The sequence below is a fragment of the Pisolithus orientalis genome, assembly GCF_024613125.1.
Source record: "Pisolithus orientalis strain OTSU chromosome Unknown F5J12scaffold_22, whole genome shotgun sequence".
In the NCBI taxonomy this organism is placed as follows: domain Eukaryota; kingdom Fungi; phylum Basidiomycota; class Agaricomycetes; order Boletales; family Pisolithaceae; genus Pisolithus; species Pisolithus orientalis.
Genome location: NW_026260803.1, coordinates 243,102 through 255,866, shown reverse-complemented (window position 1 = coordinate 255,866; position 12,765 = coordinate 243,102). Strand labels below are relative to the sequence as shown.

General features: G+C 47.8%; 1 protein-coding gene across 1 annotated transcript; it reads left to right on the top strand.

The window, feature by feature from the left end:
• Positions 1-11,788: 11,788 nt before the first annotated feature.
• Positions 11,789-12,019, top strand: F5J12DRAFT_723249 (uncharacterized protein; the record flags this gene model as incomplete). Its single annotated transcript, XM_051741440.1, has 1 exon — positions 11,789-12,019. A coding segment is annotated over one exon (231 nt), but the record flags the coding sequence as incomplete, so codon positions are not given.
• Positions 12,020-12,765: the final 746 nt, after the last annotated feature.

The window sequence follows — 12,765 nt, the reverse complement described above, 5'->3', positions numbered from 1 at the left end:
CCCAGCACCATTGGGATGTGTTCCAGTACAACACCAATGCCATGGAAGCTGTCCTGGAACCTATGTGATATGTTCCAGCACATCCCAAATACCATGAGGCCTATCATGCATGTCATGACCATGCATTCATCCTAGGTCCTCACTCACTCCACACCCCTTTTCTGCCAGTCATTTGCTCACTCTGCACCAACTCTGCCCATCCCCTGACATTTATGAGTCATCTCTGCTCCAACTGCTGTCAGACTTGTACTGCTCTCCTACCAGACCATGCAGGCTGTTCTCTGAGTAGTCATGTGACTACCCTTTGGACTTCTCCTTGACAGCACATGATCAGGTACTCCACAGTGTGTGCACTGCATGGTCTGGTGCCTGGACTGTTTCCTCTTTGGGATGTTCTGTGTTACCCATTTGTGTGTCCTCCATCTACCCTTCATTTGTCATCTAGGAAGTTTTACTTGAAATTTTATGAGTCTCCATATGTCAGTTCTGATTCTGATTACTGTACCTCCATAGAAGTATAAAAGCATGTGTCATACTCTGCTGTTCTTCAGTACAAATATTGACTTGGTTCCTACTCCCTCTGTCTCTGTCTTCTGCCTGTTGGAGTTACCTCTGATTGCCTGTCTGTACTCTCCCTCTGAAATATGAGGGCTGAGATCATGCAAGGGGGTAGTGCACAAGCTAAACCTGATGCCCTCACCTCACTCTGCCTTTATCCCAGCAGACTTTGTTCCTGCCAACACTCCACCAGTCAGAGTTCTGCTCTGTCTGTTGGACTTTCTTCTGAACCTCTCCCCAGACCTTGTCTAGTGTCAGAGTTGGTCAGAGTAGGCCTGGACTTGACAGTATATTCATACTCACACTTGTATGATCTCATTCTCTGTCTCCCAAAAAACTTACACTGCTATGAGAACTCAAGCTCAATCCCAGAGAGAGGTCACTGAGAACCTTGCTACAGTGCTAGCTAATCCACATTGACTCCCTTCTGTTGTTGAACAACTCCAATCCTTCTCTGCTCAACACTGCTCCCACACTGAAGGTGAAAGCACTTTGCAAGCTGGTCACTCTGACCTCCACCCAACAAATTTCCATACTCCATCTCCTCATAACCAAGATGATGGACCCAACCCTGACCCTGGTTATCCTGATGGTGATCCCAATGGTGGGGGCAGCAGTGATGGGGATGTCCCTGAAGACCTGGCTGAGCTGCCAGAGGATCCCCTCATAGCTCTTGCCAGAGCTGTCCATGCACTTGCACAGTGTCACACACCAAAGGTGTTTGGTGAAGTGGACATGGATACAGCTGATGAATGGAGATGAAGACCATAGCCCTCATGTGAAGAAGGACAGCCAGAAATGTCAGCAGTCATCCCTCACACAAGAATGAGTCATCAGTGCCAAAGAAAAAGAAAGCGAGTGAGTTAAGTGCTGGTTAAAATTCTTAAGCACCCATGTATGGCATTCTGGTTTTCAACATATCTCTGCTGTTTCTGCAGATACTGAGACCATTCCCACACTTGCTTGTAGTGCTCAGCCATGTGATCCTACCTTCCAAGATTGGAAAGGATTTGTGCACTCCACATGTTTCTACAGCACTCCCTCTAAAAGACACTCATTTCACTAATTCTTCTGATATGGCCACCTCCACATCAATCATTTTGGTTGTCCCCCTTGCTAGGGACCATGGCTACATATATCTACCAGGAGTTCCTACCAGCTTCTGTCCTGAAGCATCCTGGTACATCCTACCCTCATCTGCACCCTCTCAGCCCATCTAGCTTGGACAGCATATTCTTTTTGTCAGTATGACCTCTAGGAGGATGTTCTTTGGTCACCTCAGGTCTGTCATTCACTTGGAAAGGTCTTATGTGGTCATTTCAGTCTCCCCAGTCCAAGAAGCATATGGATCCTTCCTCCCTGCTCCCTGCAATGTCTTCATACTGGTCTCATCCATCATTCTTCCAAGATTGCAACAGCTACAGTATAATCTACTGTTCTCCACTCTCCTTGATTGCATCCATGATGAGTATGATGCACATCTTGCCTCCTTGTTGTAAGATACAGCAGAAGACACCCCCCCTTCATCCTCTCTTCCAACAGAGCCTCATCCATGAAGTTTTTATTTGCTTCACTGAGAGGATGGTTTGGGGGGGAAAGTTGCAATCCCCTACGTTCCTGTCACCCCACAGACCCCCAAAGCTTGATCCCTGTTGACATCTGACTCACCCTGTCCACTTTTGGATGTACTATATCAGCATCAGATCAGCACTGCCTCTCTGTCATCCCACCTTGGCCTAGAAGTGATCTCTTCAAGATGTGACATACACAGCCTCCCCCTAATGTGATTCCAGTGCACTTTCCCAGTTCCTGACATTACTTAACTCATACTTTGATGTTCTGACTGTCTTTGACTCACCTATTGCCAATACTTACCAATCTTTTGACTTTGCTTACTGATTCTTTACCTTTTGGCTTGCTTATCCTTACCAATGCTTACCAATGCTTTCCAAGATGATTACCCATTGCTTACATTCCTTACTCATCAGTTACCAATCACTTACCAAGTGTTTGCACCTTGTTTTCCATAGGCAACACCCCTGTACTGTATATAAATCACTGTACTTAGATAGCAAAAAAAAAAAAAGAAGAAGCTGTCAGAGAGCCCCTCTTGCTCACATTTTTATCATCACTCAGTAAATCCTCCATCAGCTTTGATAGTTGGGACTTTATTAAGGGTCTAACTGTTGTCCACTTTGCTTATTATTGTCTATCATCAATCTACTTTGCTCCAAGTCCTCTCTGAGCTCAGTGCAGCTCAGAGCACTGAATTAAGTTGTCATCCATCCTTCTGTAGGCTGACAGCAGTCTACTCTATTGCATTCTCTCGCATTCCTGCTCCTTCTTCATCAGGAGCACCCCCAACCCTCAGCACTCATCTTTGAGTGTTATAGCTTGCAAAAACCCTCCCAAAGAACAGGTTCTACAATCTAGGTACCATATAGGCACACCACCACTCGCTCTTTTTGTCTTTTGTGCTGGTTTTGGTTGGTTGTCACCACTGAACCACACTTTGACTCACAGTGGTCTAGTTTGCACACTGGGGACTCTGCTCTGAAAATCAAAGTCTGTGAGCCTGACACCTTCAATGGCTCTGACCCTAAGAAACTCTGCAAGTTCCTCATACAATGCAAGCTAAACTTTCAAGGACCGCCCTCATGCATTCCACTCTGACAGGGTGAAGGTCACCTTTGCTCAGTCTTATCTTAAGGGTATGGCTCTGGCTTGGTTTGAGCCAGACCTACTAAACCCTGACAATTATGACTGTCTGCTCTGGATGGATGACTATCATGAGTTCTTACAAGAGCTCACAACTAATTTCAGTCTGCATGATGCCATCCAACAACTTGAGAACCTCACTATGAAGGATAGCTCTAGAATTACTAAATAGGTCATGGAGTTCAATCACTGGGCTTTGCAGGTCAAAGACTATGGTGTCAGTGCACTCCACCACCACTTTTATAGTGGACTTCCAGACTGCATCAAGGATGAGATCACTCATGTCAGAAAACCTTCTACTCTCACACAACTCTGTGAACTTGCTCAGACCATCAATGCATGCTACTGGGAGCATAAAGCAGAGGTCTCATGCACCACCAAGTCCACCACCAACAAGTTGCACAGTCTTCCAACTCTGACAACAAGCCTAAATTGTCATCCTCTGCCTCTGCCCCAAGGTCTGATGCCAAGGGCAAGGGCAAACAGAAAGACCCACCCAAGTCTGATGCATCCAAGTCTGATATTGCCCATCTTCTGGGCAAGGATGGCAAACTCACCTCTGCTGAATGACAGTGCAGGATGAAAAACAACCTCTGCCTCTTCTGTGGTGAGGCTGGCCACTCTGCCAAGGACTGTCCCAAGTCTACCTCTTGTGGAGCCAAAGCCTGTGCAGCTACAGCTGGAACTCCACTTCCTCCACTTGTGGAGAAGGCAGAGCCAAAAAATTAGTCCACTCCTCCAGGGAGCTTGCACAGCCTGGAGGAAGCATTGATCCCAACTGTGCACCACTGGACATCTGACTCAACACATCTGCTCTCTCTAGTCCCAATTCTTTACTTCTGTCTGTAACTCTTCTTGATTATTCTGTTGATACTGTTTCTGCATTGATTGATTCTGGCTCTTCTCATTGTTTTGTAGACCCATCCATAATCAAAAAATATGCTATTCCTGTTTCCTCCATTTCTCTGCCAATTCTGCTCCACTTGTTTGATAGTAGTACAAATGCTGTCATTTCCCAAGAAGTAGATCTTTCCCTCCACTTTTCTTCTGGTGATGTCAAATCTGTTTCATTTTATGTTACTCCATTGGATTCTTCATGTTTGCTGGTGTTAGGTCACAACTGGCTCACCCACTTCAATCCATCAATTGACTGGGTACTGGGCAGTATATCATTCAAACCATCATTACAGGGAATGCCAACACCCCAGGTGCCTTTGTTACCTTCTGCTGTGACCTCCACTCTGGATCTGACACCCTCCACTCCATCTGCAGTTCTGACTGCACCTCTGACAGACTTGCCATGCTCTGCTCCACTTGTCTCACTCATCAATGCTGCTGTGTATGGCAGAGGCTGTGTTCTCCCTGGCTCTAGACAGTTCTGCCTGCAGCTCTCCACTGATGATGTGAAGCTTCATGTGACCTCCACTTCTTCTCCACCTCCTGACCTCTCCTTGGTCCCTCCTGAGTATCACAAGTTCACTGATGTCTTTAGTAAAGACAAGGCTACTGAACTTCTGCCACACTGCTTGTTTGATCTCAAGATTGACCTTGAGGAAGGAGCTTCTCTGCCCATTGGCACAATTTACTCTCTGTCTCTGCCAGAGCTTGAAGCTCTCTGCACCTTCATTGATGAGCATCTTGGCTATGGTTTCATCAAGCAGTCCACCTCTGCTCACAGTGCCCCTGTCCACTTCATAAAGAAGAAGGATGGCTCACTCTGCCTCTGCATAGACTATCAAGGACTTAACAAAATCATGAAAAAAGATCACTATCTGCTGCTGCTCATCTCTGACCTACTCAACTCTCCAAGCCATGCTAAAGTCTACACCAAGATCAACCTCTGCCATGCCTATCATCTCATCTGCATTGCTGACAGAGATGAATGGAAAATGGCTTTCCATGCTCGTTATGGTTCTTACAAGTGGCAGGTAATGCCATTCAGTCTGACTAACATGCCTGCAGCTTTCCAGCAGTTTGTTAATAGCATCTTTGCAGACATGCTTGATATCTGTGTCATGGTATACCTCAATGACATCCTAATTTATTTGCAGGACATGGAGTCACATCATGAACATGTAAAAGAGGTACTTTGCTGCCTTCAAAAGCATGGTCTATGCCAAGCCAGAGAAGTGCAAGTTTCACTCTGACTCCATTGAGTACCTCAGTTATGTTCTTTCTCCCTCTGGTCTCACCATGTCCACTGAGAAGGTTCAGGCAGTCCACAACTGGCCTGAGCCATGGAAGGTGCAAGACATCCAGTCTTTCCTTGGCTTCATGAATTTCTACAGACAATTCATTAATAACTACTCTGACATCATCATTCCACTCACTTGCCTCACATGAAAGGGTGCTCCTTGGAACTTTTCTGAGGAGTGCTGCTCTGCTTTCCTCTGCCTAAAGGATGCCTTCAGCTCTGCTCCTGTCCTCACTCACTGGGTTCCTGATGCTCTGCTTACAGTGGAAACTGACACCTCTGACTATGCCATTGCTGGTATTCTGTTGATCACCTGCTCCAATGGTGAACTCTGCTCAGTTGCTTTCTACTCCCACACCATGACCATGCCAGAACTCAACTATGATACCCATGACAAGGAGCTGCTGGCTATCTTTGAGGCCTTCTGCCATTGGCAGCATTACCTAGAAGGTTCTGCCTTACCTGTCAACATGGTGACTGACCACAAAAACCTTGAGTATTTCTCCACCTCTAGGGTTGTCACTTGTCAACAGGCCTGCTGGTTGGAGTACCTTTCACAGTTTAACCTTTCCATCCACTTCTGACCTGGCCACCTGGGAGCCAAACCTGACACACTTATGTGACATTGGGACATCTACCCAAAAGGGGGGGATAGGGACTATGCACAGGTAAATCCTCACAATCTCCACCCTGTGTTTACACAGGAACAACTTGTGTCATCCCTCCATACCACCACCCTCATGGCACCTGTGCTCTGTGCTGCCATGGTCTTCAATGTTGAATGCTTGCATTCTGACATCATCTCTGCCCTACCATCCAACCCTGTCTCTGCCAGCCATCTTCCAACTCTGACTAAGCCTCAGTGGTCCCTGGACTCTGACAGTCTACTCCTCCTTGATGGTTGCATCTTTGTCCCTGACATTGATGACCTCTGCCTTTGAGTGCTTCAGTTCAAGCATGACCATCCTCTGGCAGGCCATTTCAGGCAAAACTGCACCCTAGAACTCATCTGCAGGGACTATGTGTGGCCTAACCTCCACTCTGACATGAAAGAATATGTTAGGTCCTGCACTGCCTGTGGACAGAACAAAACTCCATGGCACTGCCCCTATGGTCTACTGAAGCAACTCCCTGTCCCATAGAGACCTTGGAACTCCATCTCCATGGACTTCATTGAACACCTCCCCAACTCTGATGGCTACTCCACCATCCTCATGGTAGTGGACTGCCTCTCAAAACAAGCAGTGTTCATCCCCACCCACAACTCCATCACCTCCACTGAACTCACTAAGCTCTTCCTTCCCATGTCTTCTCCAAGCACAGAGTACCAGCTAATGTCACCTCTGACAGAGGTCCTGAGTTTGTCTCACAACTCTTCTGCTCTCTAGGAAAGGCCCTGGATATGCATCTTCACTTCACTCAGGTTACCACCCAGAAGGTGATGGCTAGACTGAGCAAACAAACCAGACCCTCGAGCAGTACCTTTGTGTCTACTGTAACTACCAACAAGACAATTGGGCTGAGCTGTTACCTCTAGCAGAGTTCACTTTCAACAATGCACCAAGTGCAACAACTGGAGTTTCTCCCTTCTTCACTAACAAGGGATATCATCCAAACCTGTCTGTGGTCCCTGACCAGAACTTCACCTCTCCAAGGGCTCATGACTATGTTGTTGAGCTCTCCACCCTTCATGACTTCCTCCACTCTGAAATGTCCACCACTCAGCAGCACTACCAGGGTCCAGCAGATACCAAATGCATACCTCCACCTGAGTTCAAGGTTGGAGAACAGGCCTATGTCAAAGCCAAGTACTTCCACTCCACTTGTCCTTTGGAAAAACTCTCCAAAAAGTACTTAGGTCCATTCACCATCTTGGCCAGGCCAGGTATGCACTCCATCACCCTTAAGCTCCCTGACTCTATGTGCTCAGTACATCTGGTCTTCCATGTCTCACAACTGGAAGCCACAGTGGCTAACCCTATCCCAAGTCAACAACAACCTCTGCCTCTGCCAGTAGATGTTAATGGCAACCTTGAGTATGAAGTGTTGGAGATACTTGACTCTAAGGTGGACCACCATTGCTGCCACTGTCAACTCTTGTATCTAGTCCACTGGGCTGGTTACAGGAGCACCAATGAAGAAACCTCTTGGTTGCTTGCAACTGAGCTAGATCACACTTCCAACATAGTCTCTGCTTTCCATGAATGCTATCCACACAAACCTGGCCCATATCAACCTCTGCCATAGTACTCTGCCCACATAACCTTCCTCTGTGGGCCAACTCTGCCCCTTATTGAACTACCTTAAGTACTTTAGAATTTTCTCCACTTATCCATTTCACTTCTCAGAATCACAAGTCTATTTCAGTAGTAGTACAAAATATGCAAACTAAAAACAGAGGACAAAAAAAAAAAAAAGAAATCTACACTACTCTTCCATTGCTTGCTCTCTGCCACCCTCCTGTCCTTCTCCACCTTCCGGCTCTCCCCCAACTTCTTCCTCTTCCTTGTTATCCCCCTCTGCCCCTCTGCACCTTTGTCTGCTTCTTTGCACTGCTCCTCTGCCACCTCTGACAGAGGCCTCTTCCTTTTGAGAAGGGACTGAGGTTGCAGGGCAAACTAGAGTGTGAAAACTACTCAAGCTGGTAAGTAAAAGTGGTGTGCAATACCAGTAAGAAACATTACCTCAGTCTTCAAAGTAGGATGAAGTCTGAGGTACAAGGAAAAATGAAGTGCCTAAATGTATGGAAATATTATGTAAGCAGTGCTTGCTGTACAGAACAGCAGTATGTTCCAACACTTCCAACCACTGCCTGTGCACTCAAGCTCAGCCATCCTGGCCTCTTGTGCATCCTCCCTCCTCCTCATCTTCACCCACTCTGCCCAGGCATGGTACAGCACCCACTTGTTGGCCATCTGCTCTGCAGCCACTGCCATCTGCTCTGCTGCATCTGCCATCCTCTCAAAGGCCAGCACAGCAGCCTCATGTGCTTCAGCCTGCTTCTCCATGGCCTGCAGTTGCTGCTCCTGCTCCCACTCCACCCACCATGTATGGACTCCTGCACCTGAGGGACCCTTGAGTGGGGTTGCTGGTTTGTCTTTCTCTCCACCTGCCTCCCACTCATTGTCTGCCTCTTCTGTCTCCATTGCTCTCTCCTTCCCCTTCCCCCATGCTCTCTTCTTCTTCTCCCCTTGGGAACTCCCTGTCCCTGCTCTCTTCTGTGATGGTCCTGCCACCATGTCCTCCCTCATCCAGCTGCACACCTTTTTTTTTCTTGTGGCAGGGCATGCAGGCCCTGGTCTTGCCTTGTCCTGGCTTGCACTGCCCCACTGTCAGGCTTGCTACACAGTGAGTGCAGGGGGGTGCCTGGTTGTGGTGACCACCACAGAGGTCCCAGGGACCCTCTGGGGGGTGTTGATGTTGTACACTGCACCACATAGTCTAAGAAAATAAGACTGCAAGTCAGCTCCACCTGACTCACAGTACTCCACCACTCACCTTTGTGCAGCCTTGTCCTGCCTGGCCTGGGCCCTCTCCTCAGAGGCCCTCTGCCTCTGCCTCTGCCTTTCTGCCTCCTCCTCTGCCACTTTTTTCCTTTGGGCCTCCTCTTCCTCCTCCACTCTCTTCCTCCACTCTTCCTCCAACCTCTCCTCCTCTGCCTTCTGCCTTTTGGCCTCCTTGCACTTGGCCTTGTGCTCTGCCTTGTGCTCTCTCTCTCCACTTGGTCTCCTCTCATTGGCATGCCTTCTCTGTGGACTTCTCCCACTTGGTGTCAGTGGAGTCATCAGTGAGGATGACCAGTTCTTCATCTGCAACTTGGGAATAGTTGTGGACATGGCCAGGAGTTGGCTGGGGGGTTGTGCTCTGGTGCTGGGAGGACATGATGATGGGGGAAGGGATAAGGGTTCAGAACCCTAGCACTGTGTTTTTAAGTGGTTCTTCAGACTCCAACAGAGCTCTGCTGTGGCTAGAGCCATTACCCTTGAGGCATTAAAATAATTTCAAATGATCAACTCATGTTGATCTCATCTTATACATGCAGCCTTCAGGGGTTCAGGCCCTAAGGGGGGGGGGGGGGGGGGCACTGTCATGACCATGCATTTGTCCTAGGTCCTCACTCACTCTGCACCCCTTTTCTGCCAGTCATTCACTCACTCTGCACCAACTCCACCTGTCCCCTGATGTTTACAAGTCATCTCTGCTCTGACTGCTGTTGGACTTGTACTGCTCTCCTACTGGACTGCACAGGTTGTTCTCTGAGTAGTCATGTGACTACCCTTTGGACTTCTCCCTGACAGCATGTGATCAGGTACTCTGCAGTGCATGCACCACATTTTCTGGTGCCTGGACTGTTTCCTCTTTGGGATGTTCTGTGTTACCCATTCCTGTGTCCTCTGTCTACCCTTCATTTGTCATCTAGGAAGTTTTACTTGAAATTTTATGAGTCTCTGTATGTCAGTTCCGATTCTGATTACTATACCTCCATAGTAGTGTAAAAGCATGTATCATACTCCACTGTTCTTCAGTATGAATATCAACTTAGTTCCTACTCCCTCTGTCTCTGTCTTCTGCCTGTCAGAGTTACCTCTGATTGTCTGTCTGTACTCTCCCTCTGAAATACGAGGGCTGAGATCATGCAAGGGGGTAGCACACAAGCTAAACATGATGCCCTCACCTCGCTCTGCCTTTATCCTGGCAGACTTTGTTCCTGCCAACACTCCACCAGTCAGAGTTCAGTTCTTTCTGTCAGACTTTCTTCTGAACCTCTCCCCAGACCTTGTCTAGCATTGGAATTAGTTGGAGTAGGCCTGGACTTGACAGTGCAGGCCATTCTGGCACCATTGTAATGTGTACTGGCACCAGTTCCATGTATTCTGGCATATCCCTAATGCCACAGGTCCATCATGCAGGCCATCCTGGCACCTTTGTAATGAGTGCTGGCACATCCCCAATGCCCTGAGGCCATCATGCAGGCCATTCTGGCACAACACCAATGCCATGGAAGCCATCCCGGCACCTATGCCATTGTAATGTGTTCTGGCACATCACCAATGCCATGGAAGCTGCCCTGGCACCAGTTCCATGTATTCTGGCATATCCCCAATGCCATGAGACCATCATGCAAGCCATCCTAGCACCATTGTAATGTGTTCCAGCACAACACCAATGCTGTGGAAGCTGTCCTAGCACATCCCCAATGCCATGAGGCCATTATGCAGGCTGTCACAGCACCATTGTAATGAGTTCCAGCACATCCCCAATGCCATGAGGCCATCAGTCAAGCTGTCCCAGCACCAATGCCATGAACACAATCCCAGTGCCAATGCCATGGAGGCCCACCCAGAAATTATACCATACCATGCCTGACCTGCCTGACCTCCCAGGAGCAGGTCCACAGTGTATGTATGTACTGGTACCAGTACCATGCTGGAGATGCATGTATTACCACAATGGTGGCTCTGGTAATGACCAGAAGACTAGCCAACTACCCAGTACGTTTAAACTGTGAATTCAATGCCTTACAGCCTCCAGCAAGCCAGAACAATACCATGAAAGTCACCATCATGCTATACAGCAAAAACAATTGAGTTATGCTGACCAGTCATCATTCAATCATCTAGGTGAACCATGACTCCATTGGCCCTTAGTGCTTGTAATACCATGGCCTTGGTACAGACATCACTGTACCAGATTGGTTTTCCAGTATCTGAATCATACAATAACAACTATCAGCAGGGGTAGCTACTTCTTCCTGGAGATCACATTTTGACAATATAGAATATATTGCTGCATCTAACAAAGTAGAAGTACAAAGACAAAAAAACATGAATGGATTGCAAAATGACATGCACAGTAATGTTAGTTGACCTCCATCCTACCTTCCTGTCCAGGCACTAATCTCACTGCTGGTGGTGGTGGAGTAATAGAGATTGCCAAACCTCCAGCAGGTCCATGCACAGGTTCAACATTCAAAGGAGGTACTTCCAAGCCAGCACCTCCCTTGAATGAAGCCAGGGGGGTTCAGTGGACTCCTGTCTTAAGCTGCTTCAGGATGATTGAACCTCTACAACACTGGTGGCAGTGCCAAGTTCCACCATGACTGGCATGTGAGGTACTGGTGTAGGGTTGGAAGTAGTGTGAAATGGGACCAGAGGATGGTTAAGCACCTCTGTGGCCAGGAATAGGTGATTACAGATAGCATCTACCACCTGATGGAGAGTGGGAAGCTCAGTATGGGTTACTTCTATCTCCCACCTCATGTCAGCATTCTCCCACTTGAGGACAGTAACCTCTTCCTGATGGTCAAGTCAGCATAACCAAGATATGCAGGATGCCTTGCAGCACTGGCCATTGGTTTTTACTAATGTCTCTGTAATTTCTAACCAGACCACACCCTTTCACTGGGACCCACACTCATGGTCTGATTGGTATGACATGCTGGTCATGGTTGGCAATTATGAAGATTGTGTATTGGGTATCCCCACACTTGGCCTTCAGTTCCTTTACAACCCCAGCACTGTAGTTGCATTTTCTGGCCAGCTTCTTTGAAATGGGGTTAGTTCTGTGGGTGGGAACTGATGTTGGTTTGCCTACTACATGAGGGACAACATACACAATTGGATAGGGATACCCTGTGGGGATTGATGAGAGTTCAGAATGTCCAGACTTGGTTGATGCCTGCAGGTCTGCTGGGACATTCCATATAACCTACACTTATCCAATAGGGGGTCCATGTAAAGGTAGTTCTATAGGTATTATATGCCATCCCAAGCCAAGTTATTTTCCATATACCTCTCCCAAATATTGACTATGGCTGGCCCATAATTGGCAGAACACTTCAACTTGAGCTGAATCCAGTCAGATGGCACACTGGGAAATTGCTTGCTTGTTGTGCATGAGACCATGGCATATGTGCCAGACCACATGGATTGGTGATCATAATACATGGGCTGACTGGACTTGGCCAGAACATGTACTGGCCCAATAGAATCCCACTGGAGTGCCTTCTGAACCACTGTAAATAGTCTGGAGGGTGTCATCCATCCTGGCCAACTGGAGTTGGTTCAGAATTGATGCCAAAAAACTGCCACCAGCCCTGGACCTGTGCTGGCCCACTATATTGTGGATGGTAGGTGTCCCAGGTCATCATCATCAACTGGGAATTTAACCCAGCTGACTGGATTTGGCCAGAACATGCACTGGCCCAATACTGTCCCATTGGAATGCCTTCTGAACAACTGTAAATAGCCTGGAGTTTGTGATCCATCCTGGCCAACTGGAGTTAGTTAGGAATT